The sequence below is a fragment of the Paramisgurnus dabryanus genome, chromosome 4 (genome assembly GCF_030506205.2).
Source record: "Paramisgurnus dabryanus chromosome 4, PD_genome_1.1, whole genome shotgun sequence".
Lineage (NCBI taxonomy): Eukaryota > Metazoa > Chordata > Actinopteri > Cypriniformes > Cobitidae > Paramisgurnus > Paramisgurnus dabryanus.
The window spans coordinates 42,413,550-42,440,190 of NC_133340.1; the positions used below are offsets into that span (position 1 = coordinate 42,413,550).

At 36.0% G+C, this 26,641-nt stretch overlaps 2 protein-coding genes across 2 annotated transcripts in view; one reads left to right on the forward strand and one right to left on the reverse strand.

The window, feature by feature from the left end:
* Positions 1-17,497, forward strand: part of dnah6 (dynein, axonemal, heavy chain 6) — a 102,743-nt gene extending 85,246 nt beyond the window's left edge. Inside the window, exons 63-78 of the mRNA XM_065254676.2 lie at positions 1,907-2,042; positions 2,173-2,342; positions 3,361-3,551; positions 3,768-3,928; positions 4,473-4,561; positions 5,265-5,411; positions 6,994-7,132; positions 8,489-8,608; positions 9,807-9,928; positions 12,262-12,391; positions 13,320-13,447; positions 13,562-13,747; positions 15,826-15,898; positions 16,073-16,224; positions 16,459-16,681; positions 17,289-17,497. Coding sequence (XP_065110748.1) covers positions 1,907-2,042; positions 2,173-2,342; positions 3,361-3,551; positions 3,768-3,928; positions 4,473-4,561; positions 5,265-5,411; positions 6,994-7,132; positions 8,489-8,608; positions 9,807-9,928; positions 12,262-12,391; positions 13,320-13,447; positions 13,562-13,747; positions 15,826-15,898; positions 16,073-16,224; positions 16,459-16,681; positions 17,289-17,392 — 2,271 coding nt within the window. The 3' untranslated portion in view covers positions 17,393-17,497. The remainder of the gene's footprint in view (positions 1-1,906; positions 2,043-2,172; positions 2,343-3,360; positions 3,552-3,767; positions 3,929-4,472; positions 4,562-5,264; positions 5,412-6,993; positions 7,133-8,488; positions 8,609-9,806; positions 9,929-12,261; positions 12,392-13,319; positions 13,448-13,561; positions 13,748-15,825; positions 15,899-16,072; positions 16,225-16,458; positions 16,682-17,288) is intronic.
* A 2,243-nt stretch (positions 17,498-19,740) lies between these two features.
* chrna8 (cholinergic receptor, nicotinic, alpha 8) overlaps positions 19,741-26,641 on the reverse strand; it is a 104,926-nt gene continuing 98,025 nt past the window's right edge. The window contains exons 9-10 of the mRNA XM_065254679.2: positions 26,246-26,355; positions 19,741-21,039 (exon numbers count right to left, since the gene is read on the reverse strand). Of these exons, the coding sequence (XP_065110751.1) occupies positions 20,500-21,039; positions 26,246-26,355 (650 nt within the window). The 3' untranslated portion in view covers positions 19,741-20,499. The remainder of the gene's footprint in view (positions 21,040-26,245; positions 26,356-26,641) is intronic.

Below are 26,641 nucleotides of genomic sequence, written 5' to 3' on the forward strand. Positions count from 1 at the left end.
CCAAGACAAATGTCAGTATAACTATTGCTCATACTTTGAACAAAACCCTTCAAAAAAAAAAAACTTCAGTGCATGATATATCATTTACAGTTTTTTATCATATGAGAAAGATAGCAACTTTAAGATGTTTATTCAGGAATACAACATTTTGGAAGAGTTTGGTTCCAAAACGCAATAAATCCATTTTGACTAATTTCAGTAAAAACATGTTTTTTATACCAAGACAGTGACCAGATGAAAACCACTATTTTCAGTTACAAACTTTCACATAGCATCTTTAGGTTATAATAACATTACAAATTCAAATCCATAATTTGATTTTCAAAGATTTATTATAAAAACTGATTATTTTTCCGCAAAATGCAATAAATCCATTACAAGTTTTCTATATATCTGTAAATCTATTGAATCAATAAATAAATGTGCATTTACCTTTGCCATGTTATATTCATTTAGTTGACTAGTGGTATACACTGATAAAAAAAATTAACATTAATGGCATTAATCAAAACACTTACTTTGTCATATTAAAGGATTAGTCAATTTTCTTAAAAAAAAATCCAGATAATTTACTCACCACCATGTAATCCAAAATGTTGATGTATTTCTTTGTTCAGTCGAGAAGAAATTATGTTTTTAGAGGAAAACATTCCAGGATTTTTCTCATTTTAATGGACTTTAATGGACCCCAACACTTAACAGTTTAAATGCAGTTTAAAATTACAGTTTCAAAGGACTGTAAACGGTCCCAAACGAGGCATAAGGGTCAGTTAAAGTAACACGTGACCTATCTACGTAATTACGTGAGGTCGCGCTGGCCCGTCACAGGACCAGAGGAAGACGAGAAGTTGTGATTTAAAAGTGCATATTTTTTATTTTTCTTGCCAAAAATGACTATCGTTTCGCTAGATAAGACCCTTATGCCTCGTTTGGAATCATTTAGAGTTCTTGAAACTGCAATTTTAAACAGCATTAAAACTGTTAAGTGTTGGGGTCCATTACAGTCCATTAAAATGAGAAAAATTATGGAACATTTTCCTCAAAAAACATAATTTCTTCTCGACTGAACAAAGAAAGACATCAACATTTTGGATGACATGGTGGTGAGTAAATTATCTAGATTTTTTATAAGAAAATGGACTAATCCTTTAAGAACACTGTCATTGCTGCTGTCATCCTTGGGACGTCATTGTTGAACTTTTTCTTGCGTTTTGGAACCAAACTCTTCATTTATAGCTTAAAAATCTTTCTAGTTTCTAAAAAGGGTTCTTTTGCAGTGATGCCATTAGTTCCTCAAATAACCTTTAAGTCAAATGTTCTCAGAAGAACCATTTCTTTCTTACCTTGTTATAATTTGTGAAATATTTTCCACTTTTTTGCATTTAAAATGTTTTGTGGATAGCAGCATACAGGTTTGATATCCAGGGAAGCACATACAGTACTGATAAAATCTAGAGCTTAAATGCACTATAGATCACATTTGGGTAAAAATGTATAGAAAATACATACATATCCATAACAAAACCCAGATGGACCTCCCATAAGCACATCATAGTGGCAACTTTTGCATAGACATTTTTTGTTGTTAAATGCTAATTTTACCAAGTTATGTTTATATTCTTCACTCTTCTTTGTCATTCGCTGTAGAAACTACTGTCCATCACTGCCCCTTATAATCATCTTCTTTGTCTGGTTTGATTTTTTAGTCTACATTTCAGTCTGCTCCAATGTTTTTCACCATTAAGACAATCAAATCAGCAGTGACTGATGCTTGATCAAAATTCCTCCGAGATCTTAATTCATGCTGTTTGAAACTAGATGATTTCTGACATGTATCAACATTAGGATGCGATAAACGTGTGTCCACCCCACACACAGTTTCATTAGGTGCTTTCGTTCACTGCAGGAATTGCCAGAGAAACCAGAGGTGCCATGGTTGTCTGATTTCACCTGGGAGACGTGTTGTAATCTAGAAGACCAACTGCTGTGCTTTAAGGGAATCAAGAAAGAGATAATAGCCACACCCATTTCTGTCAGCCTGGGTATATTCTATCTGTTTTATTGGAACACCGTATCCCTTTTTTTAATTGGAGAACAAAATTGATCAAAAAATGGAAATCATAAATCTTGCTATAAATCATGCTTTTTTTATTGACTTTTCTCTATCCGTAGGGAAACTAGAGGTAACAGTTAATCCAGAGCTGTGGGAGGATGTCAATACCCTTACTACTTACTCAGAGGACACATCCTCTAAAAAACAATCACAAGTCAAAGGTCACTGGAACCAACAGCTTAGTGGCTTTCAGAAACTCATCCTCATCAAAAGTTTTATGGAGGAGAAGGTAAAGAGCAAAACAATTGCTGGGATTTTAAAATTACATTACTGAAAGGCACAAAGTTCTGCTATTGGATTGCAATAAGTTTCAATTAAGTTCAATAGATTAAAAAAGAAGTCATCATTCAATAAAATTTTATTATAAAGCTCTGGGCTATATTTCACAGTTTTATTTTAAAGGGGACATATCACAAAGTTTGAGTGCTATTATTGGGTCCCCAGTGCTTCTATCAACCTAGAAAATGTGAAAAAGAACAACATAGTAACTTAGTTTTGGTAAACCATTCTCTGCAAGCATATGAAAAAATTGCTAATTTAAATTTGGCTGTCCTTGTGATGTCAAAAGGGGACAATACTACCCCTTAATCTGCACTATCCAATCACAGCACTGCCATTTAGTGCAGCGATCAGCTCATTTGCATTTAAAAGGACACACCCAAATTGGCACATTTTTGCTCACATCTACATATTGGCAATTTTATCATGCTATAATAAATTATCTATGGGGTATTTTGAGCTAGAACTTCATATGTGGACTCCGGGGACACCAAAGATTTATTTTACTTTTTTAAAAATTCTTGTGAAATGTCCCCTTGTTTGTGTATTTTTGTCAGTGTGTTAATAGCAATTGTAGTCAAATATTGTCAAAATGTCACTTTCATTTAGTTTTTGAGTGAAAAACGACCTGTGTTACTGACCTTTCTGAAACATTATTCACAGTCCCAATGAAAAAAAAAACTTACATAGTCTGCAAAAGTAACTTATTCTGCATAAGTCAATGTCTTGTTACAGAAAGTCTCTTCTCTAAAAAATTGCAACGTGTATAAACTGTATACATTTACATTTGCATATTCAAATTTTATTTTTTTATATAAAATGGTTGTGAGATAACCGTGTGTCTGCTTGGGTGGTTATCATTAACAGTATTATCAGTATAACAGTATTATGTACAGTATTATTATTAACTACAATATTTATGTAATAATATGGTATGGTTACAATCAGATCTTCGACTGTGTTTTCAGGTTGTATTTGCTGTGACTGAGTTTGTGATCAATGGTTTGGGACAACAGTTTGTGGAAAATCCTCCAGTGGATCTGGCAACCCTGTACGCAGACATGTCTCCTTCCACTGCACTGGTGTTCATCCTCAGCACAGGCTCGGATCCAATGGGAGCATTTCAGCGGTTCGCTAATGAGAGAGGATACCAGGATCGGTACTTACTGTATTTAAACACATGATGTGATATATTTGCATCCTTTTCACCTACTCACCTTTTATCTTTAAAAAAAATGAACCTGTTTAGTACTAAAAGTAAGCTAATTTTTTGACACAACCTTGCAGCATTCCACAGAGACTAAAGCTAAAATGAAGCTAAAATTGTAATGTATTCACCCTTATTAGTATTATAATATGATGTGTTGTATTGTAGGGTGAAGTCCATCTCGCTAGGTCAGGGTCAGGGGCCTATAGCAGAAAGAATGATTTTGGATGCTGTGAAAAATGGCAGCTGGGTCTTCCTGCAGAACTGTCACCTTGCTGTGTCTTGGATGTTGGCAATGGAGGAGCTCATAAAAACCTTTAATGAACCTGGTTGGTTTGTGTTTATTAGACTCTTAGTCTAAACATTTTAATTATAAATTAAATGCAGTTTTGTGACCGTTCTCTGGCTGTTATTGCTCTGTTTCGTCTATAAAAGGATATTATAATATGGACTTGGAATGTGGCTGAACTGGATTATGGTTGAACTACTTAAACACCTAAATGTGCTGAAAACAACTGAATCTGTCAGATTAATTGATCTGCCAAATAAAGATTTCGATAATAAATAATAATTCATTTTTATAAGGGCAGTAACAGTAGACAAGCAACAAAATACTTTTTAAATAATAAACCATGAATCAACACATGTGCCATTATAAACAAGTCTTTTAAAAGTACACTTTAATGCAAAGAAATAAAAAAATATAAAGGCCGTTGCTATTTTGGATGTCCTGGGGGAGGTTGTTCCACATATGAGGGGCAAGCCCTTTATCTTCTCATATGAACATGTGTCAAATGACTGTTGATGAAATAAAGTCATGAAATATATATTTTTTAACCCAGACTAACAAATTTTTGATCTTTGACTTTACAGCCACTGTTATCCATAAAGACTTCAGACTGTTTCTTAGCTCAATGCCTACGAACGTGTTTCCTGTCACCGTATTACAAAACTCTGTCAAGGTAACTTTTGCAAACAAGCACACAATTGGTCATTTTCTTAAGACATTTTTAAGGAAAGCATGCACGTTTTTCATAGTGTCAAAAAAGATTTGCTTCATTGTAGACCTACTTTTGTAAATGAAATGCACACATTTTTACTTTTACCTGTCATTTATAATTTCAGCATATGGGATATGTCTGCACATAAATCAAATTTATATTAGAAGTCAGACACTTTTATGAGAAGATAATCCTTAACATGAGGGAGCCTTTATGGCGTGGTTTCCGAGACAGGGTTTAGATTAATCCAGGATTAGACCTTAGTTATATTATGACATTTAAATGGTTTTTTAGTAACAAACCTTAAAATGCATTTGTGCATCTTGAGATAAAACAATGGCACTGATAAAGGATATGTTATGACATGTTAGTCCTTTCTGGGAAACCGCCCATATATGTTTTATTCTGTCTCTTCCTAGTACATTAACTTATCTTTGCTCATATTTAAAACTGGGCTTTAAACTAGCCTATATTACAATTAGAAATAACTGTAACCATGTGACCACATATCTGTATTAAAGCAGCCAAACTCTTTAGAATTTGTCTAGAGTTTGCCTGAAAGTTTTAGCATCTGTCTGGCCTATGCTTTTGCTCTAACTTTTGTTATTTTGCTAATGTGCTGCAATGCCAGGAAATTAATGAGCCTGTGTTAATGTGACGGTAGGTTACTAATGAGCCTCCGAAGGGTCTCCGGGCCAATGTGAGACGGGCCTTCACCGAAATCAGCAGCTCATTCTTTGAGGAACATATGCTTGGCAGCAAATGGAGGAAGATCATCTTTGGAGTGTGTTTCTTCCATGCCATCATTCAGGTCTGGACTGAAGGGTTAAAAATGAAATAGGTGGTTGAATATTGCGTTTGGATGTAATTTTAAGCATCCAGAAAAGAGAAAGTTTAGAACTTTAAAAGCGCAGAACTTGAAGCGGTAGTCAGATGAAAACTATTTGCTTTTCCAGAACTTTGGTAAATTTATGTCAAGTTTGTCAGCTTTAAGTTTGATGACATTGCTTTTTAATGAACATAATTAAAATAAATAAATAGCATAAATAGTATAAATAAATAAATAAATCATATCTCATTTTACATTTTAATAAAATATTTCTTTTTCACCATAATAATTAGAATAAGTTACATATGATAGCTTTATTATCATAAGTCACACATGGGTATTTAAATTAATAGCCAACAATACATTGTGTGGGTCAAAATGATAAATTTTTCTTTTATGTCAAAAAATCATTAGATTTGTCAGAAAATCATGTTTCATGAATATGTATTTTTTTTTAATTTCCTACTTTAATATATAACAAAATGTATTTATCATTAGTAAAATGTGTTGTTAATGACTTCATTTTTACATCTTAAAGGCGAAAGATTTTTTTGCACCCTGATGCCGCATTCAGACGTTATCGCTGTGGGTCGCCCGTCTCTTTCAATGAGGCATTTCTAAATCTGCTTATCATAAACAAATGAGTACACCATCCATGCCAGTAATTGACGAGAGAGGATGACGTGAACTCCACTGCTTTGTTCTCATTGGTAGTCGCTCCCGAAATTCGATCAACATTTGCATAAAGTTAAACTTTTCTTTCTTGCGTCCTGGACACGCCCATACGGTCACCAACGGTCACTTTCGCTCGTACTGCCGGAAGTCGCACGGTTTCCATTGAAATGAATGAGATCGCGTCGCTCTGCTACTGCTGGTCGCTGTCTGTCTGAATGGGGCGTCAGATTACAGATTTCCAAATATTGTCCTATCCTAACAAACCATACATATCAGGAAAGCTTATTTATTTAGCTTTTGGATGATGTATAAATCTTAATTTCAAAAAATGGACTGGTTTTGTGGTCCAGGGTCATGCATATAAGGATGAAGTGTGTAATTTTTATGACACTATTGGCACAAAATTATGCAAAAATAATGGTGAAACACGAGCAGAATGAATTTCTGTGTAAATCACTTATAAATCAATTCTTACCTATGGTGTTGCAATGAATTGAAAAGTGAGTTCCATTGACAGATGCCATGCATTGTTGTTATTATTCTGATTTTTCTCAGGATCATGACATAGCCTACCAACAGTATTCTTGGGGAAAACCTGAAAATCTTATTATGTGTATATTCAGGGGAAAAAATCAACAATATATGGCCTCTGTGGCCATCTGTATATTTGGATAGACATTTGTTTATTAATTATTTACATACAGAGTTGATATACTGTAGGTGTGGTCATGTAATGGCAGCAAACATTTCTTTCAATGACACCACTATAATCCCACATAGATTTTCATAAAGGCTTTCATGTACATCCACTAAATCTTTTACTTAATTCTTTTTGACTGTTTCTTACATTTTTTGTATGTGCCTTGTGTGTGTTTGCATGTGTGTCTAGGAGAGAAAGAAATTTGGTCCTCTGGGCTGGAATATCCGTTATGAATTCAATGACAGCGACAGAGAGTGTGCACTTCTCAACCTTAACCTCTACTGCCAGTCGGGACATATACCATGGGATGCTCTCATATACATCACAGGTATGTGTGTTTTACATTATTTAAAACATTAATCATTTATCCCCACTTTCACGTGTATGTGCGCACGGTTGTGTGTGTACCTGTTAAATATCATGTTGTGGGGACCAATTGTCGCCACAAAGATAGGAATACCAGTATTTTTGTGACCTTGTGGGGACATTTTGAGGTCCCCATGAGGAAACAAGCTTATAAATCAAACAGAATGATGTTTCTTTTAGGGACTGGGGTTGGTTAGGGAAATAGAATATACAGTTTGTACACTATAAAATGCATTATGTCTATAGAATGTCCCCATAAAACATGGAAACCAGAATGTGTGTGCGTGCGTGCGTGCGTGTGTGTGTGTGTGTGTGTGTGTTACTGCATGTACAGTATGAATCAAAAGTTGAAATCTCAAAAAGCTGAAGGCTTATTTTGTACTATTTTTAACTCATTTGAAATTAGTTGGAGAAAAATATGATTATTATTTATATGCAATATTATGTAAAACAAATACATTTATATGTGATTACTGCTTAGATTTAGATGCTAAAATATGTCATAGTTTTTAATTTATTTAGGATTCTTAGGGTAAATTTTAACAACAGTACTTGTGCTACAAATTATGTTTTCCTTTGGATTGCATACTAATGACATTGTTGTCAAAACGACCCCCTTTCACACAGTTTTGTAAAAACGACTGAAACACTGTATTATTCATGCCAGGCTAATAGTTGGTGATGCCACTTTGTAGACAGCGCACTTATGCAAGCCTATAGACACGCAATACATATGCACAACATCATTGTTTTTACAAATTCACATTTTAGTGGTTTACATTAAGATGATACTGCTATTTTTTCAAAAACTTGAAACTTGTTTTCATTGTGTTATTTCATAGTTTTTTGAGTTTATTATTATTATTCTAAAATGTGGAACAAAAATATGGGAAAATAAATAAAGCTATTAAAATGTTGACAAGCACTTGTGTTTTTTCTTTTCTTTAAAATACTCCACCAAAATGTCTGTGTTTCATGTCTTCTAACATTACTTCTGTGATCTTAATCTGTGTTCTAACTAGCGCTAGAATACTTTAAACCTAATTTGCATGCACTGCTCTAAGTATGCATCATTTTATAGGCGATCAGTTGGTGACAGTAAGCGTTATTAAATTTGGTGCAGCTGGTGGCGTGCGGGGACTACGTGAGAATGTTCCAGTAATGTTATTACGAGAGGCTCCGGGAAAGATTCATTAAGGAAGCTTCGCACAATGTCAGGCTGTCTCATTAATTCCTGGCAAGGTGTCAGGCAGCGATGCAAGCAGTCAGTAAATACGTTTGCATTTATATGTGTGTGTGTGTTTTACTGCCTCTTTAGGTGAAATTACATATGGAGGCAGAGTGACAGATGCCTGGGATCAGAGATGCTTGCGTACCATCCTAAAGGGTTTTTTCTCTCCAGCCACATTAGAGGAGGACTATATCTACTCTAAATCAGGTACACACACTAAGGTCACTTTCACCAGAGTATATTAGTAAGGATTTTTCTTAGATTTGGACAAAAACCTATTGACATTATTATTTTTATAATTTTTTTAATGTTGTTTTGATACCTTGTAACTCAATGGCGAGGACAAACACTCAGCAATTACAGTAAGGGTGAAATCAAAATAACAGACAAAAAAACCTAACATTCCAAAAGGTAAAAAAATAAATGTTATAAAATATAAAAACTGTTCAGTTACACTGAAACGTAATCCACAATAGAAAACAAATTAGACATATTACTTTCAAAATATGCAAGACTGTACATGTACAAATTATATAAAAGATGTCCATATAAACAATTGACATTAAAACCACTGCAACATAGCTGAGAGAAATCTGCAACAGTTAGAGAACCTATTGACATTATTATATTTAAATGAAACCATGATTTGGCTGATTTACTATATGAGCTATACTGTATACACAGTCTTAAGTCGTTTCATGTGTTTTACTATAGTTGTAAAGCATTTTATTAAAGATTTTTCCTTTACAACCCCAACCTGCATACACACATTCACACACATGCTTAATAATAAGGACACAGAGTTGGCTTCACTTTATGTATTATGTATCAGATTTGCTATTCAGATTTATACATTGCATAAATTTAAGATCGGGTGTATTTTTTTGCCAAGGTCCAGTGACCGTTTCAGACACCCTCTTTTTTCTCAGGATCACAGTGTACCATAAGTTTTCTGGAGGAAAAGCTTTGGTCAAATTATATTGGGGTTAAGGAAGAAAGAAATGAAACTTACTCTATAACATATGACCTTTGTGGGTTTGTGTACCATACTGTAGGTTTCAAAACGTATATTTGTATGTGCAGTATTTTGGCTCTGATAGTGATGCACAAAATATACATTCTTAAACTTTCTTTAAACTAAATCTTGTTAGAGAGACATCATTACTTATTTCATTTTAGTGTGCTCATATTAATGGGCTTAACCAGTGGTGTAAGTTTAAGACAATATTACCTGTAATAAGCTGTTTGTGCAGAGAATTGAATGTTTAGAATATTCTTAATAAACAGATACATCAATTCAATATCTTAGGTGATCTTCAAAAGTCCAGACTCAGAGAGAATGAGTAAAGGAAGCAAGACCCAAATAAAAATGTTGTAACACACACTTTTCTTTTTTAATGTACAGGGATTTATTTTGCTCCGGATTCAGACAGCCTGACAGAGTATAAGCAATATATTGAGAATCTCCCTCTGATTGATGATCCAGAGATTTTTGGCATGCATGAAAACGCCAACCTGGCCTTTCAGGTAACTCACCTATATCCCTTATTCAGCCCACCGCCATGTTGATTCCAAACCGAGGCTGTGAGGGATAGACGTCCAATGCTTGCGCTTTAAACATATTGTTTTGCATTAGGATGCTGATCGTGCAGCCATCAAAACACAGAAAATAAATCATTTTACAGTTTTCCACAGGACAAAGAACCTCAGAAAACGTGGATTGTAAAAATAAGAAGGGACATATGACCTCATTTCAGATGAGAATAGCGCATTGTGTTCTATAATATCTGTTTTGGATATTAGCCTGTTGGCTAATCGCTAATTTCTCATGTTGTAAGCATGTTTACTTTTCTTTGAAACACCAATATAGTGAAACAATACAATATTTTATGACAACAACTAAGTATACATTTGTATACTTTTGTACAGTTTGTATAGAACATAAGAGTTTGTCCCATGTATTTTCTCTGTTATGTTTTTCGCAACATTAACATTGACTTAATAATGTGTGATTGACTTGAAAACAAGCTATTTACGTGATAGTTACTGTAACTTGTGCAAGTATTGTTAGCGATAAAATCCCATTTGAACCCCCAAAGTTGTGTACAAATGTTATTCAGTTAGAAATTAATCCTGCTTCTGTTGATTCCGGTCAATGTCAGGGCTCAACATGAAGGACTGCCCGGTGGCCCGGGGCAAGCGTGAGAAACGTTCGGGCATGTAAAAATTATTGTCACTTGCCCGATCAGGCCAGTTCTTCACTTTCAGTCACTGAAATATATTTTCATCATCTTGGAAGCAGACATTTACTTGGGTTAAACATGACGAAAGAAACAATGCAGTATTTTGCTGTCAGTTTACAGGTAAAGCAGAGAAGTTGGGAGCCTTTTTTTGTTGGAACATGTCTGTTGTATATGTATACAATTATATTTGACTTTTGAATTATTATTTTTAAATATTTGACACTGACATTTTTTTATTTGGGCCAGTGAAAATTTTTATTTTATTAAAATGTTTAATATTTATTTTAAAATATTTTATGTACACATTGCACTGCTGTTATCTCAAAATTAGGTCATGTGTCCCTTTCCATTTCAATAATCCATGATTTCTGAGGTAGAAAACTGTAAACTTATGTATTTTCTGTTTTGATGGCTGAATGACCGGCATCCCCATACAAAACAATGAGTTTAAAGTGCACCCTCTGGACGTCCATCCCTCACAGCCTCAATTTGGAATTAACATGGCGGTAGGCTGAATAAGGCGTATGGAACCATCATAAAGAGTAACAAAATCAGCTTAAATTATTGCTGTAGTTTTTTTGGATTTACTTTTTTCTATATTGAAATTTACTACTATCTGCCTATTATGATTATGGTTCGGTTTTTATCTACTTGACACACACAGACACACAGTATCAATTCCAAGTAGTCTAGTAGACACTTTATTCAAAGCAACTTGCATAACATAGGTTTGAAGGACAGCCTTTGGGAACCTAAAGATAATTGTATAGGTTAAAGACATATTGGTGGTGATTCGTGGTTCGCTTCTGTTTGAGGTCAAAAGTTACCTTATAATTCCTAGCCTTGAGCTTTAAGTAGACTTTTTCCTGCGAAATATTTCTATTAATTACAATGTAAACACAATCAAGTATAATCAACGTGTCATTTTTTTTATAGTATTTGTATAGACATGTATTTGTCTGTGTGTGTCTAGTCTGTAGGTGCTCACATATGGTAAACTGCTATGATAGAAAACATATGTGACCCTGCCTGTGAAATCCAGTCTAAAGTCTTATTGATTTCACTTATTGATTTTACATTGATTTCAATATTTTACGTGGTCTTACTCAGTCAATATTAAATATATCAAGGTTATCTTTTCACAGAATGTTCTTTACATTATGTCGGATGATTTAGTGTAGAAAAATGAACAAAAACTAACAAAAAATAACTTTAGCTGGGTTTTTACAGGCAGTGTCAGATATTGTCAACAATGGGCTCCTCCTGTCCACTTCTTGAAACAGCAGACTAGAAATGGTAAAAATATGATAAATAATAGTGATGTATGGAATGTATTATTTATACATTTAGCTGAACTTTTCTTATGGCCTTAAATTTTGGCTACCCAGCATTTTCTTTTTCCACACAAATTTTATGAGATCAAACAATCATTAGCAGACCCACAGAAGCCCTAAGGAGGTTCCACTGCGAAATGCATTATCTATTCTCCAAATACGTTCCCCTATACGAGCCATTTAAGCATGTTTTAGTTCTCCAGAGGGACCATCCCTGTGATTTGGGTATTGCGCACAGTTTAGGATAAAAAGTCTAACACACAGATGGGTCTTTTTGAAACAGCGTCAGGAGACAGTGACGCTGATCAGCACCATTCTGGAGGTCCAGCCCCGTTCCTCATCAGCAGGTGGAGGAAAGAGTAATGATGAGGTGGTCCACGAACTAGCTGAATCTATCTTGGCAAGGATCCCTGGTGAGTTTCACACCCACACAGTAAAATGTGCTGTAAACTGTAATGTAGCTGTAATAGTCTACTATTAATTTACAGCTTTTCTGCTGCTAATTTAGTGCTCATTCTTCACAGTATCTTATTGTAATAATACAATGGAAGTTATAACTTTGAATATTTCTTAATGAGTGTAAACTATGACACCTAAAAATGTATATTTAAATGTATATTTCATAATATGAGTGTAAATTACAACACCTAATGTGTGATAATGAAATAATTAAAAACATCACTTTACCTCAATTCTCATTCGGCACACACATATGTAAAACAGTAAATGCTTTTAAATAGTGAATCGTGCACCACAAAATCAGTGTTTCATTGCCAATCCTTGACTTAAAACGCTCTACCCCAGCACATTGATTATATCCTACTCCTACTACATCATATTAAATAACACTTCAGTTAAACATTTACTCTCCTGATTAGTTAGAGTTCACATAACCTTTTTAATTAAGTACCATTAATCTTCACTAATATTTAAATGAGATCAGCTTTTTCTATTAGTAAATTTGAATGCCAGGTTTTACAGTACATTGCTGTTTTTGGTTTAACCAAAATCTTACAATAAAACATTAGCATCAGGGTTGACAGCTTATTACTGTTTCTTTACTTGCCATACATTTAATTTACAGTGTGTTCCTGTTTAAATACCTTTTAGTGCTTTTTTAACCCAACAGCAAATCCTTTATGTCAAATGAATACTGCCTAGTGTGTGAACGCTACAAAGAGTAACAAATGCAGTGTTAATTAGGGCAGCAGTTAGGGCAAAAGAATATGTTACAGTAAGAATTGACAAAAAATTTTAACCATTCTTGTGACCTCCTGGTTGTTTGCCTGCATGTGTGTGTGTGTGTGTGTGTGTGTGTGTGTGTGTGTGCACTCTAAACAGAGAAGCTGGATATGGATTCAGCAGTGGAGAGCCTTTTCTTGCAAGACCAATACGGCAGAGTGAACTCCCTAACCACCGTGCTCGGACAAGAAGTGGATCGCTTTAACTTCCTGTTACATGTGCTTAGAGTAAGAGAGATATGTTTAGGATTGTAAAAATGAAAAATTGATTGTGACAGCTAATCAAGATACAGTCACTTTACAGTCACCCTAATATTCTTGTCCTTTATTCGTTGGTTTTAGACGTCACTAAGTACACTTCAAAAGGCAATAGAAGGTCTAGTAGTGATGTCAGAAGAAATGGAAAAAATCTATAACAGTTTCCTGAACAACCAAGTTCCCAGTCACTGGTCTAATGCTGCCTACCCGTCACTCAAACCTCTGGGTAGCTGGGTTAAAGACCTGACGGTGCGCACAGCTTTCATAGAGGTGAGTCTTTATAGACATAACATCTGCATTTTTTATTTAATTCCAACACAATTTGTTATATGGTATGAAAACATATATATATTTTCTCTACAGATATCAAACTGTTAATATTCTGAGTGTAAAGATATTGAAGAATTTTGTGAATAACAGTTTATTGTACATGGTGGATGAGTAATGCTATGTAATATAACACACACAAAGTTGCAGACTTTTTGCTCTTCAACACGCATACAGGTATACACATTAAGGGCCTTATTTTAACGATCTAAGCGCATTGTCTAAAGCGCACAGTGCACAGTCTAAAAGGGCGTGTCCGAATCCACTTTGCTAATTTCACGACGGGAAAAATTGTTTGTGCGCCAAGTAGGCATGGGCCGATTACCGGTTTCAAGGTATACCGAGGTTTAAAACAGTCAAGGTTTCAAAACCACTAAAATGTTCTGTGATACCGTCTCCAAGGTATGAGCTGTGCTTATACAAAATTCATTAAATCATGAAGTCATGTGATTGATTTGATGTTTACATTTAATATACATTACGAAAATATTATATGTGTTGAAAGCATATTATAATTTAAAGGCTTTATTGTACCTGGCTTTTGAAAATAACACATTTTAGTGTTGCAATGGCAAAACCGCAACACCGTGAAACCGTGGTATTTTTGCTAAAGGTTATCATACCGCCAGAATCTTATACCGTCCCATGCCTAGCGCCAAGCCCACAGTCTAAAAGGGTTGATCCTATTCTCATAATGAGTAAAGGGTGTGTTTTGTTTTTAAATTGTTGTTTTTTTGTATTAAAACTTTAAAAGTCGTTTTCTTTCAGTCATGAAAGTAAAAATAGCAAGCTTTTAATTGCTGTAAATGTATGGATAGCCTACATGATCAGTTTAATCTCATAAAATAATTTACAAATATGCAATAAAAGGTTTGTACTATCATATACAATAAATCCGTGGGGTAGCATTAAAAAAACACATTTATAAATAGATGCAATATTTGCATTTGTTTTAAGCATTTGTTTTACCAGGCTACAGTTGAAGCAGCTCTTTACGCCTTCTAATGTCTCATAATTAGTCCTCATTTATGTCCAAGAGACTTAATAATAATCTTTTACATTTTAATCCTTTAATTTTTCATATTTAAAAACTTTTGTGTGCTGCTGTGCGTCCATGTTTGTGATAAGCAAACGCTTGTTGTCACGTTTATAGGCACATATAACTAAAGCGCTCATTAAATAACAAAAACAACATTGTGTCATTGGCTTTAGAGCAGGTTTTAGTCGGTCAATTGCCTCAAAATAGCCATGCGCCAACGATTCGCCTGAACGCTCGTTTTCAGACCAGAAAACCCTAACCCTAACGCCCATGGGTGCAAAATTATGCGCAAATGGACGCAAATGCACTTTCTACTTAAACTTAATTGTAATTGCGTGAAAATTAAAATTGAGATTAGCAGAATATCCAAGATGCACTTTTTCACATAAAGAGAGTGGGTTAGGATTGGGGCAGACAAAAAGGGCAAAGAATTACCATAAGTCCAAATGAAAGTATGCTGCCCTGCTGAAAAGTATAATATAATGTTATTTGTCAAAGTCCTGTAGAAAATACTGTGTACAGCAAATAGATTTGGCCCTCCAGTTAGTCAGTGCCCTGTACGTGATCTGCACCATAAATGATCTCATTACTCACAATTGAGTCCCCAGTGCTTCTATCAATCTAGAAAATAAAAACTTAGTAACTTAGTTTTGGTAAACCATTCCCTGCAAGCATGTGAAAAAAAAGGTAATTGAAATTTGGCTCCCCTTGTGATGTCAGAAGGGGATAATACCACCCCTTAATCCAACCACAACACTGCCATTTAGTACAGAGATCAGCTCACTTGCATTTTAAAGGACACACCCAAAAATGCCACATTTTTGCTCACACCTACAAAGTGGCAATTTCAACATGCTATAAAAAATGATCTATATGTGAAGTTGTAGCTCAAAATATGTACTCTGGAGACACCAACGATTTATTTGACATCTTGAAAAATTCCCAAAGCTGTTTTTTGAACTGTGTGTGCATTTTTGAGCAGAGTTGGATCACAAGAGGTCAGCCCAAGTCTTTCTGGATTTCTGGCTTCTTTTTTCCTCAAGGATTTCTCACAGGTAAGTGAAACTGTTGAATTATTACTGTACCTGCGCCACCAAATTGAAGGGTATCCCTACAGAATTAGACCCTTGAAAATGAGGACGACAGAATGAGTAAAACCCCTCGCCAGGAATATTAATCAGTGCCATTGCAGCCTTTGTTTAATAAAGGTTTGGTACTTTGTTTCCTAGGGGCTCTTCAGAATCACGCACGCAAATACAACCTGCCTATTGATGAGCTGAACTTTTGCTTCAACATGATACCAGTGTACAGAGACCAGATCCTTGTAACTGAAGCTCTGAAAACTCTCGACCCAGTGAAGGAACTGGACATGGACAATGAGGTCAGTGTGGGATCAAGGAAATAATACAATTTAGTTTTACTTTTTAACACTGCAACTGTCTCTTTGCTTAAATTTATAACAGCACTTCTTGTCCAAGTTTAGTTCACTTTCATTTATTAATAATAGCCTGTTTAATCCCTGCATTACAGTGCATTAACACAGAACAGTCGAGTTGAAAAGCCAAATTAACTGTTAGGATCAGACTGACATGATTTTTGTGGTCTGTATTTATAGCTTCCCACTGTGGAGGATGGCATTTTGGTTCATGGGATGTTTATGGATGCTTGTCGATGGGATGACACTAACATGGTCATTGAAGATCCTTTGCCAAGGGTAATGAACCCCATGCTTCCTGTGGTCCATTTTGAACCTCAGCAAAACTATGTTCCTGAACCCACCTTATACCACGCACCACTCTACAAGACCTCTGCTCGTGCTGGAACTCTGTCTACGACTGGTCAGTTCATGTCTCTTGTGTTACTGTAAATTTTACACAATGGTTATTTAAATACTAAATTCTGTGGCGTGTTGTGAACTCTCTTCCGAGGAGGCAGAAATACAAAATATGTGTGCGACGTGTCGTGTGTTGCTCGTCATAGAATATCTGTTTGGCATGTCATGTGAACCTATGTGCATCGCGCATCATGTCAAAATACCTACCTGCTGCAGGTGTGTTGAAAGTGTTTATGATAAAAGAGACACTCGCGTTCACAAGACAGTCGCAAGACCCTCATTTAACGCTAATCTCTGATTACACGCGAGATTAAGCGAGCGTCTCTTTCATCATATAACTCTTCGAAGCGTCTGCAGCAGGCATGTATTTTGACATGACGCATGATGCACATAGATTTACATGATGCACCGAACACATATTTTGCCATGATGAGCCACACACGATGGCCTACACACGTTGCGGCAAGCTTCGCATTCGTGCTTCCCTGGAAGAGAAGTCACCACAGACCAATAATGTTAGCATTTAGTATTAAAATGTAGTTTTTTAAAATATGTATTTATTTATGCATTTAAATTGTCATTTTTATTGTTTTCTTTTCTCTTTCTATTAGGACATTCCACAAATTTTGTGGTAACAGTAATGTTGCCATCTAACCGGCACAGTGACTATTGGATCTCCAAAGCTTCTGCGCTACTTTGCCAACTTAATGAGTGAGCACAGCTGTGTCCTTGCGTTCTCCGATTAATGTACTGTAGATCCTCTCTAAACACAATGTTCTTTCAGCATAATTAACAGAAAGCCTTAATAAATTAAACAATAAAATTTGAAGTGAAATAAACAGTAATGTCGTATTTATCTTTTAGCACATTGTCGGAGAGAGGGCTGTTTCAAAAGGAATCAAAGCACTGTATTTTCTTCTAAACAGACCTTATATTAATACTTGCCAAGTATTAATTCAAGTAAAAATTTGGTTATATGTAACAGTGTCAATCACCAGTTGGCCTGTGACATTTTTATGAGTTCTAGGCACGGATGTGTTCGACCTACGGTAATGCAGCGCTGCGCAGACCGACCAGCAAAGCACAACATCAAGGTAGTGTGAGAAGAGTGCCTATGAATCGTCCTCATGGTACTCAGCGCAGCACCAAGTAAAGTCAAACTCCACCAAAACAGAAACATGATGTGCAATCTTTTCCAACTCAAGACGGTGCTCGTCATTTCAATGATGGGGAGGCTTGTATGTGATACTTTACACAGACGCGTGATGAGGTAAAATAGGAATTGGTGTGAAAAAGAGAGTGACCTTAAAAGGCATCAACCTAGCTAGCATGAATTTACTAAAAAACAATATATGTTTATAGTTTTATTATGTAAGGGATAATGTTTAGGCAGCAGGTTATTGTTGAAGTGTGATCAAGATCTGACGCACAGCTTCGCTAAAACAACTGACTGTACTTTAACCCTTTTATTACACGGCTATTTACCTCATAAGTAAGTTAATGAACATTAAATATTAATTTGAAATTTTTTATTTGCTAATTTTTTACGAATGTAGACCTTCCGCGAGGAAAATTCATTTACTTTCGGTTTAGAGAGGACAAGGCGTTCAAATTTCACAAATACACTATTTGGTTTAAGCATTTGTAAATATAATGTCATATAGGTTATTAAAAGACATTTATATTTATTTTTTGTGTAAAATTAAACCGTACCTGTCAAAATGATTTATAGCGTCCGAGTTACCGTGTGTTGTTAGTTTTGAGCGGTAGGAATGTTGTGACTGGCCAATCAGAATCAAGCATTATAGAGTGCCGCGTAAAGGGCAGTTCACATTATAACAATAAGGATAACTATCAAAATATATAGTTTTAAAAATCGTTTTACATTAAAGAGAATAGCGGAGTTCACATCACTATAAAGATAAAGATACGTAAGGAATAATTGACGACGGGCCATTGAATTATAAGAAAATAATGCACACCCAAGGTGCAATGCGGCACAACGCGAAGCGACCGTGGGTGTGCATTATTTTCAAATAAATCAAAGGACCGGAGTCAATTATTCCTCTTATACCACGGTTACCACAAACTTTGCTCTGGTGCCTATTTTAAGATATTTGAAAAGTTAGGTGTGCGGTTTACAGAAAAATAAGCAACACCCATAGAACATTTCTCAGCCAATCAGAATGCAGCATTCAACAGACCCGTGGTATAAAATGAACATATCATTGGGATCACTTTCTGAGCAATTTTTTCCTACCTGATGACCGATAAACCATTGACAGCCAATCAAATCTATTTGAACTTCAAGTGCACGCGCACTTAGAATGACGGAGAAGAAGCTCATTGCTGAGCTCTATAACATTAAATTACCTCAGGTATCCAGCGCTGATAAAGTTGCTTGTTGCTTGTCTTGTTATGATTTATTCCTACCACACTGACTACGCCAAAAGGTAAGATATTAGATTACACAAACTACTAGATTTACAGTTTAGAGTTAACTTACGCGAAATGCAGCATGTTAAGGACATCTGCTGGTTACCCGCTGTGTTAATGTAACAAGAACAGCATATTTACATATTCAGTGACATGTAAACAATTGCAAAAGTTTTTATTACAAGAAATATCCGATATAAGTTAATGCCATTAGGCAAGGCAAGTGATTTGCGCGAGTGCCGCGTACTTGAGCGAATTAGTATAAAGTTATCATTATGATGTGGATGCTAATATAGTTATCGTTAAAATGTAAACGCCCCTTGTTTGTTAATGTAGTTGATACAAATATTATTGTTCATTGATTTTTTTTATTGTTCTATTGTTTAAGTTATAGGCAAATTTTAGGTTTATGTAAACTACCATTTACTAAGATTATAAGTGCTGTAGAAGTATTCAGTTCAGGTAAACTTGTTAACAAATAGCATGCCTACATAATTGCATGTTACTTAAATATGTTTAGGTAAATGTAGTTTGAAAGAAACCGACACATTTTCTCAAGGTAACCGCCATTAGCAGGTGTGGCAAAACGTTGCATATAGGCCCTGCTTAAAAAGCCAAGCAAATCTTCTGCAAAATACTCACCTGGACTTGTTTTATTATTTTTTTACAGTAAATCTATAATTTCTAACAAAATGACTTCTTTTCACAGTGTTTACATAATATTTGTACATCATAAAACAGCACAGGGTCAGAATGAAGTCACAATATGAAGTCACTCCGATTACGTGGACAAACGGGACACACTTGAGAATTAAAAAACTGCTAACAACCTTAATATTCATTTAAAAATTACAATATGATATGTCCATAATATCTACCTTAAATGTATGTTATTGCTGCTTTGGCAAGGAAACATTTGATATAAATCCATATTAGCTAAACATTAATATTGATAATTCCAAAATATGATTGATGCTAAAGTATGATAAAATCAGTGTGATTTGCTTACATGAGATTAAAACAGTAGTTTGTATAAGCCTCGCAGACACATTTCTAACTTGTGACTATGCTAACAATGCTTGCACACACTTTTACACACCGACCCCAGTGCTCAGTCGAATACAGTATATAAAGACATAAAATATCACTCAAACAGCCACCCCCAAGGGTCTGTTTGTTTGTTCGAAAAGTCACATTTCAAAAAAACATAACTTTGTAAAGGTTTTTCTCAATTATCATAATTCTTCACGTTGATCTCGGAACGATGAGAAGAGGAAGAAATCAACTTTGGCGGTAGATACTTTTCATACTCAATCACGTGGTGTTGTTTTTACATCTTTAACATGTCTACAAAAACGACAAATAAAACTCAACGCTGTCAATAATTTATGTGAAGTCTTTTGAGACTGCTTCAATGAAGTTAGGTGCAGACATGAGAATGGTGAAGGTGCAGATAATGGAGAAAAGTGAAAATGCCACCAGACAGAGTCGATCAACAACGGCTGCTGCGAATTTCCACTCGCTGCAGATCGCCTCCGCCTCGTCCTGGTCACGGAAGCGTTGGGCGATGTACATCACTTCAGACAGGATGCGATGGATCTCCTGCTCGCCTGTGAACAACCTAACAGCCTCCCTCTGTTCATCGTTGGGCGATCCACTCATTCGCCCTCCGCTGCAGGACACACCTGAGTCGCTGCTGGGTGGGCAGCAAGTGCTGTCGATCGAGTGGTACCCAAAGTACAGATTCATGTGGCCATTGGTGGAGTTGGTAGACGGTGGCTGACCTGGCATCACTCCCATTTGAATGCTGCCTGCGCTGGCATGGTGAACTGGAGAAGGGTCATATTTGTAGCTGGCTTTCCTGTCCTCACCCGGCTTCTTCATACGTAAGAACCAAGCGCACCAGTTCAGCAGGATCACCCGCACCTTAGGAGAGCAGGGAAGATGAGGTTTTCCGGTGAGTTACTGAAGTATTTTACTTTTTATGATGCAAATATTCAGTGTGAAGTCAGTGTATTTCATAAGATATTTGAAAGAAAGTGTCCGGTAAGGGCTCAAATATGCTTAAAGATTCAGGCCTGCAAGCGGCAGATTTTTCCCACTGGACATGAACCAAATAAGCAACACCAGACAGCTGTACCTAGGAGCTCTTTCTTCTCATAAAAGGAGCAGAGGGGATATTAAAATTTAATAGGAATAGACCTCATTACCTCTCCCAGTGTGAAATCATGATGCAGACCGCAACAGAGATACTTAACTCTTAAGAAGCCCGCCCACATTGGGTATATATGAAGAGTTCAGATGCAAAAGCTGCTAAATGCCACCTCCATCAAAAATGAGATCATGATTGTAACACTATTCTCTTGACACATACTATACGTTCATCAAATACATTTTCGTCAAATCTGCTTATTCCTGCCCGCAGGCCATTCAGAAATACAGTTTTTTTTTAAGGCAAAATCCATTAAGGGTTAAAAGTAATTATTTACATTACAATATTACTGTCTCTGAACTGTAATTAGTTACACTACTTTTGCGTTACTTTTGAGTTACTTTCATCAAAATAACAGAAGTATGACCAGGCATTATAAAATGTTAAAATGTAGTTTATTGCTGCTTATAAATCTATAAGTTATGTGTTGGGCCTCGAGCTTTGAATAGGCACAGTAAAGACTTATGGCAAAATACAGTAACAATCACTGTCAGAATCATAAACATAGACAAATGATTTGGTAAAAGTCTGGTAAATTATGGTACACATACCAAACACAATAGAGCTAGAGCCCACTATAATGCAACCTATAGACTAATAACATGGCAAGACACGCAACCTTTTTCATTTCTATTCTTTAATTCACTTTTAATTCAGATTCACAGCACAAACCTGCCATGCACTGGGTTGACACAACTTATCAAAAAGTGCTATTGGAGGATCAGGCCTCAAGGAATACAGCAGTATTGAATTTCAGTACAATATAAGGATTACATGTAGGCTAACATATAATGGCTTAATAAAACACAGACAAACAGAGGAACACTGCTTTTTGCAATGAAAAAATAGGCTCCCATACAAAGGCTGGTAAAAACTTTAAACATTGATGTTTAAATGTACTATTTAGATAACCATGTTTAAGTCTACACTAATGTTACGTTGTAGTTTAGGTTGCTGTTTGTAATAAAACTGTAGATAGCAATATCCTAGCAATCTATTATGTATATGCACTGTAACCATAGCAACGTTAGCTTACGTTGTCATTGCTGGTGTTGATATGGATTTTACTGGCAAGCTTTTTAAAAGTCTCTTTACTTCTGAGGTTCAATGCAGCATGGGAGACTGATAGAAACTTTCTGTTGCTTTTACTTAGTGCTCTCATTCGCAGATTTTTTTTACACTGCATGCGTGTGCGGCGCTACCGGACATGATTGTGACCACTTTAGTCAATGCTTATACAGATTCGGCTATTTAAGAAACGCGTCTAACGTTATATTACTGCGTTACTGCAAAAACGAATATTTTACTGTAATATATTAACACTGATTGCGGACAATTCCATCCTCATTCCAAAAGTTTATTATTTGCATGTTTTTTTAAAGTTTTGACCGTGTAAATTTTCATTTTCTTACAGCTGCTCTTGTCTGCGTACATCCACCAGATATTAAATATCTCTTTGCAGAAGAAATATTTGTTGTGCTTATTTATTTGATTTTCTATTAAAACAATAAAATACCTAATTACTGCAAGTAATATAACAAAGGCGACATCTGTGGTATAACTTTATCTAGAAAAAATGTTAACAGTTACAGTCATCAAAGAGCTTGCATATCAGCTAAAAAAAAAATCTGTAACGGCATCGGCCAATCACGAAGATAACAAATCCTAATCGTATCGGCTGCAAAAATCCTGATCGGAGCATCCCTAGCCTAAACCTTTTTATTGATTGTAATACTGCCTCCAAGCACAATGGGCACTACACAAGAAGGGTGTATCGCTTTAGAAGCTTCTCTTCTGTTCTTTTGATCGTATTTGAATAGGACTTCCCATGCCACATGATATGATTTTCTCTACTGCTCCAGAGTCAAATCTCTGTGATCTCTAGCAAAGCATTTTTTTTTTCAGATTAGCCACAAAGGTGACTCTCCTATGGCCACACAGCTGTTTAGTCCCAATCATGTTTAGTCCCAGTCGGTGAAATTCCACCTAAAGTCACTTTTTGTGATTTACTGTTTTCTACATAAAATCATCCTAGATAATGTAAGAAAGATTCAGTGAAATGGTAATTTCAGTGATAAAAAATCAAACTATCAATCTTTAACCTTTATTTCTTTAATCCTATTAGATGTTGGGTGTGTTTACGCATACCAATAATTTGTCCCTTGTGAAACACAGTAACATCTTTATCATGACCCCAAATTACGCCCTCTGATACGGTTGTTTAGGAATTGAGGATTTGCTGTGCACACTGCATTAGTCAGGGCTAAAGGAATAGTTGCCAGCTGAAACATATTAATCATTGCAATGATGATCCAATCATAGACAGTCATAGAAGTGTTTGCTTATTTAAATTCAATCAGCAACTTTTTATGGCCATGCAGTGTGTATAAAACAGTTTACCAGCTGGACTTTTATGGATTAAGCACTTTCAGTTGTATTAATGAATGAGAAGAAGTATTTTAAAGGGATAGTTCAGCCAAAAAATGAAAATTTTGTCATCATTTAATCACCCTCAAGTTGTTACAAACCTGTATAAATTTCTTTGTACGTGGGACACTAAGGAATATATTTTAAAGCAAAGTTTGTGGACCATTGACTTCTGGGAGTTAGCTTGTTAACTGAGGTTCAGGAGCAGAGCATGCCTCAACCAATCACTTGACATTTTTTGACAGGTCAATAGGCCTGTCGCGATAAACGATAAATCGATTAATCACACGGTAAATAAAATGAGCTCGATCATTTTTTTCGGCCGCAATAATTCACATTTGCATGCTTGTTTGTTTTCCTTGTCTCTCTCTCTCTCTACCAAAGAGACTGGATGACCGCTCCGTGCAACGAGTGACAAGGAGTGAACCCTCGTCAGTCATTTGTCAGTCGCATGATCTGTGTGGGGAGGGGGGACTCCTGGTGTAGCCTATCACAGTAGGAGTACTGAGGAGGATGAGCGCCGCGTGAGAAGTGTAGCAGGAGAAAACACTAGTTGAGTCGAGAGTTGGAGAAAAATATGGATTTACTAGAGGCTGTTTACACTTGTCATTAACATGCGTTTTTATCGATCGGATCACAATGTTTTACGTCTTTTCTGACTTTTCTGACACAAGGTGAACAGTGCTATTTTTAGCCTTTCATTGAAAAACTAAAGCGGGTGATCTCCGCAGTTTCATTTTGCAAGCGTGTGAAAGTTGCGCGATCTTATTTCATCAATTGCGCTGAAAATTCAGAGAAAGCTTTAACATATACATGTAGAAAATACTGTGCAGCATGTTTACTTGCTTAACAAGCAGTGGACATAATATTAGTTCGCGTCCATATAAACTCATAATTACTCCCGCTGGCGTTCAAATGACAGCGGAGAGACTCGCCCACCGTCTCGACAGACCACCCCTCACAGTATTCAGCACAGAAGCGGTCGAAAGTGGACAAAAGAGACGGATTTTAATACCAGGTGTAAATGATATGTCTCTCTCGTCCACTTGTGATCTGATCAAAAACACATCTTAATACCAAGTGTAAACAGCCAAGTTTCAAAACCAAACGCTACAGCTGCAGTGTGGGAGTACTTTGGATTTAAACCTAATGACCGAGGTGAACCACTAAACCTGAACGAGCCGTTATGTCGCATTTGTGGTAAAAACGTAGCAGTTTGTAGTGGCAACACGACAAACATGCATATGCACCTAAAACGCAATCATCCTGTTATTTTGTTCATTTCTTGTGGATATTTAAAATGTCTTCCAGTTCCAGTATTACTTATTGTTTAGAAATAAAAGTTTATAGATCTTTGAAAAGGTGTATCTGCATTATTATAATGGCCCCGGAGCATCAATGTTATCGTCTATCGCGATAAATTCTGAGGCAATTTATCGCCTAGCAAAATTTGTTATCGCGACAGGCCTACAGGTCAATCATTTGTCTTTTTCTCTCAAACCCTTCCCACATCCTTTTAACCATTCCCTTGATCTTTTCCTCCAGGTTGTATCGGGGGTCCTAAGCGCCAACTTATACTAAGATGGTACCCCCACCCTGAGTCTTTTGGCTAACATTATAAGACGACCTGACTCCATCCTCCCCTTTTCCTTCATCCCCTTCCCATCTATCCATAACATTCAATTTAAAAAAAAAATTCCTCAAACATTCTTGGTTGTGGGGTGGTCCTTGTTAGTGAACATAGTATTCTTTTTCCTGACTATGGAAGTCAATGGTGCTTCTGTTTCCTGCTTGATTACAAATATGTGTTCAGCAGAGCAAAGAAATGTATACATGTTTGTAACAACTTGAGATTGAGAAAATAAAGACAGATTTTTAATTTTTTGAGTGAACTATCTCTTTAACTTCCCTGCCAGCGTTTTTTTTTTTAATGTATCCAGCCAGCTCCAGCATTTTTATGATTTTCACAAACGTTTAAAGCCTTCCAGAAAATGTTCTTCTTTAAAAATATAAACAAACAAAATATCAAACAAAAGAACAGACTTTCCTCTGTTTTAAAAAACCTTGAATTTTTCTGTTTTTTTTCAACTCTTCAATATGTTTCTTCAAAAACACCAAATTTGGAGCAAAAAACTGAGATAATTAAGTTTTTTTGAAGGACTTTTGATAGAGATCAGGTTCAGAGCGATGATCAAAACATACACGTAGTTTGAACTGTTTGACCTGAGAGGTTGCTTCCGTGATTTATAAGTTGGGTAAGAGCAACACCTGGTGGATAATAGCGGAAACATGGATTGCCGAAAAAACTCATCATTGGCAGGGAAGCGGTTTCTCTTTATTGACGAGTAAACTAGTCAATGTATATAATATTAAAGCTTAACTCTTTCCTCGCCATTGCCCTTCCTCCCGTTCTTATCTCCTGGGTGCCCGTGTGGCACTCACACCCATTCCTGCCCATTATAAATACCTAAACAATAAAGAGCTTCCACTCACCCATCTTGGCATCTTGCCTCCTTGTGGATCATGGTGATGAAACTGCAGAACGAGGACGGTCACAACAACTGACAAGCCCACAATCATCATAGTGCTGGCAAAGTACTGAGCTACATGGGGCCAAAATCACACAAATGCATGTTTAATCTAAAACATGTACGGCCTAAAACAGACTACAGGAAAAGATTTAAAGAATGTTAGGGTTATGTGAAATATTTCCAATGAGACCTTTGGGATTCTCCTATTAGTAAAGTATGTTACATGTTGTTTTGATTCTCTTGTTAATGTGATGTCACACTGATTAAGCCTCGCTCATGGCCACTGACTGACTGGGTAATTTTACCCAAAAGCTTTTCTTAATGCGTTTGTTAGAATTTTGTAGCGCTAATGCTGCTA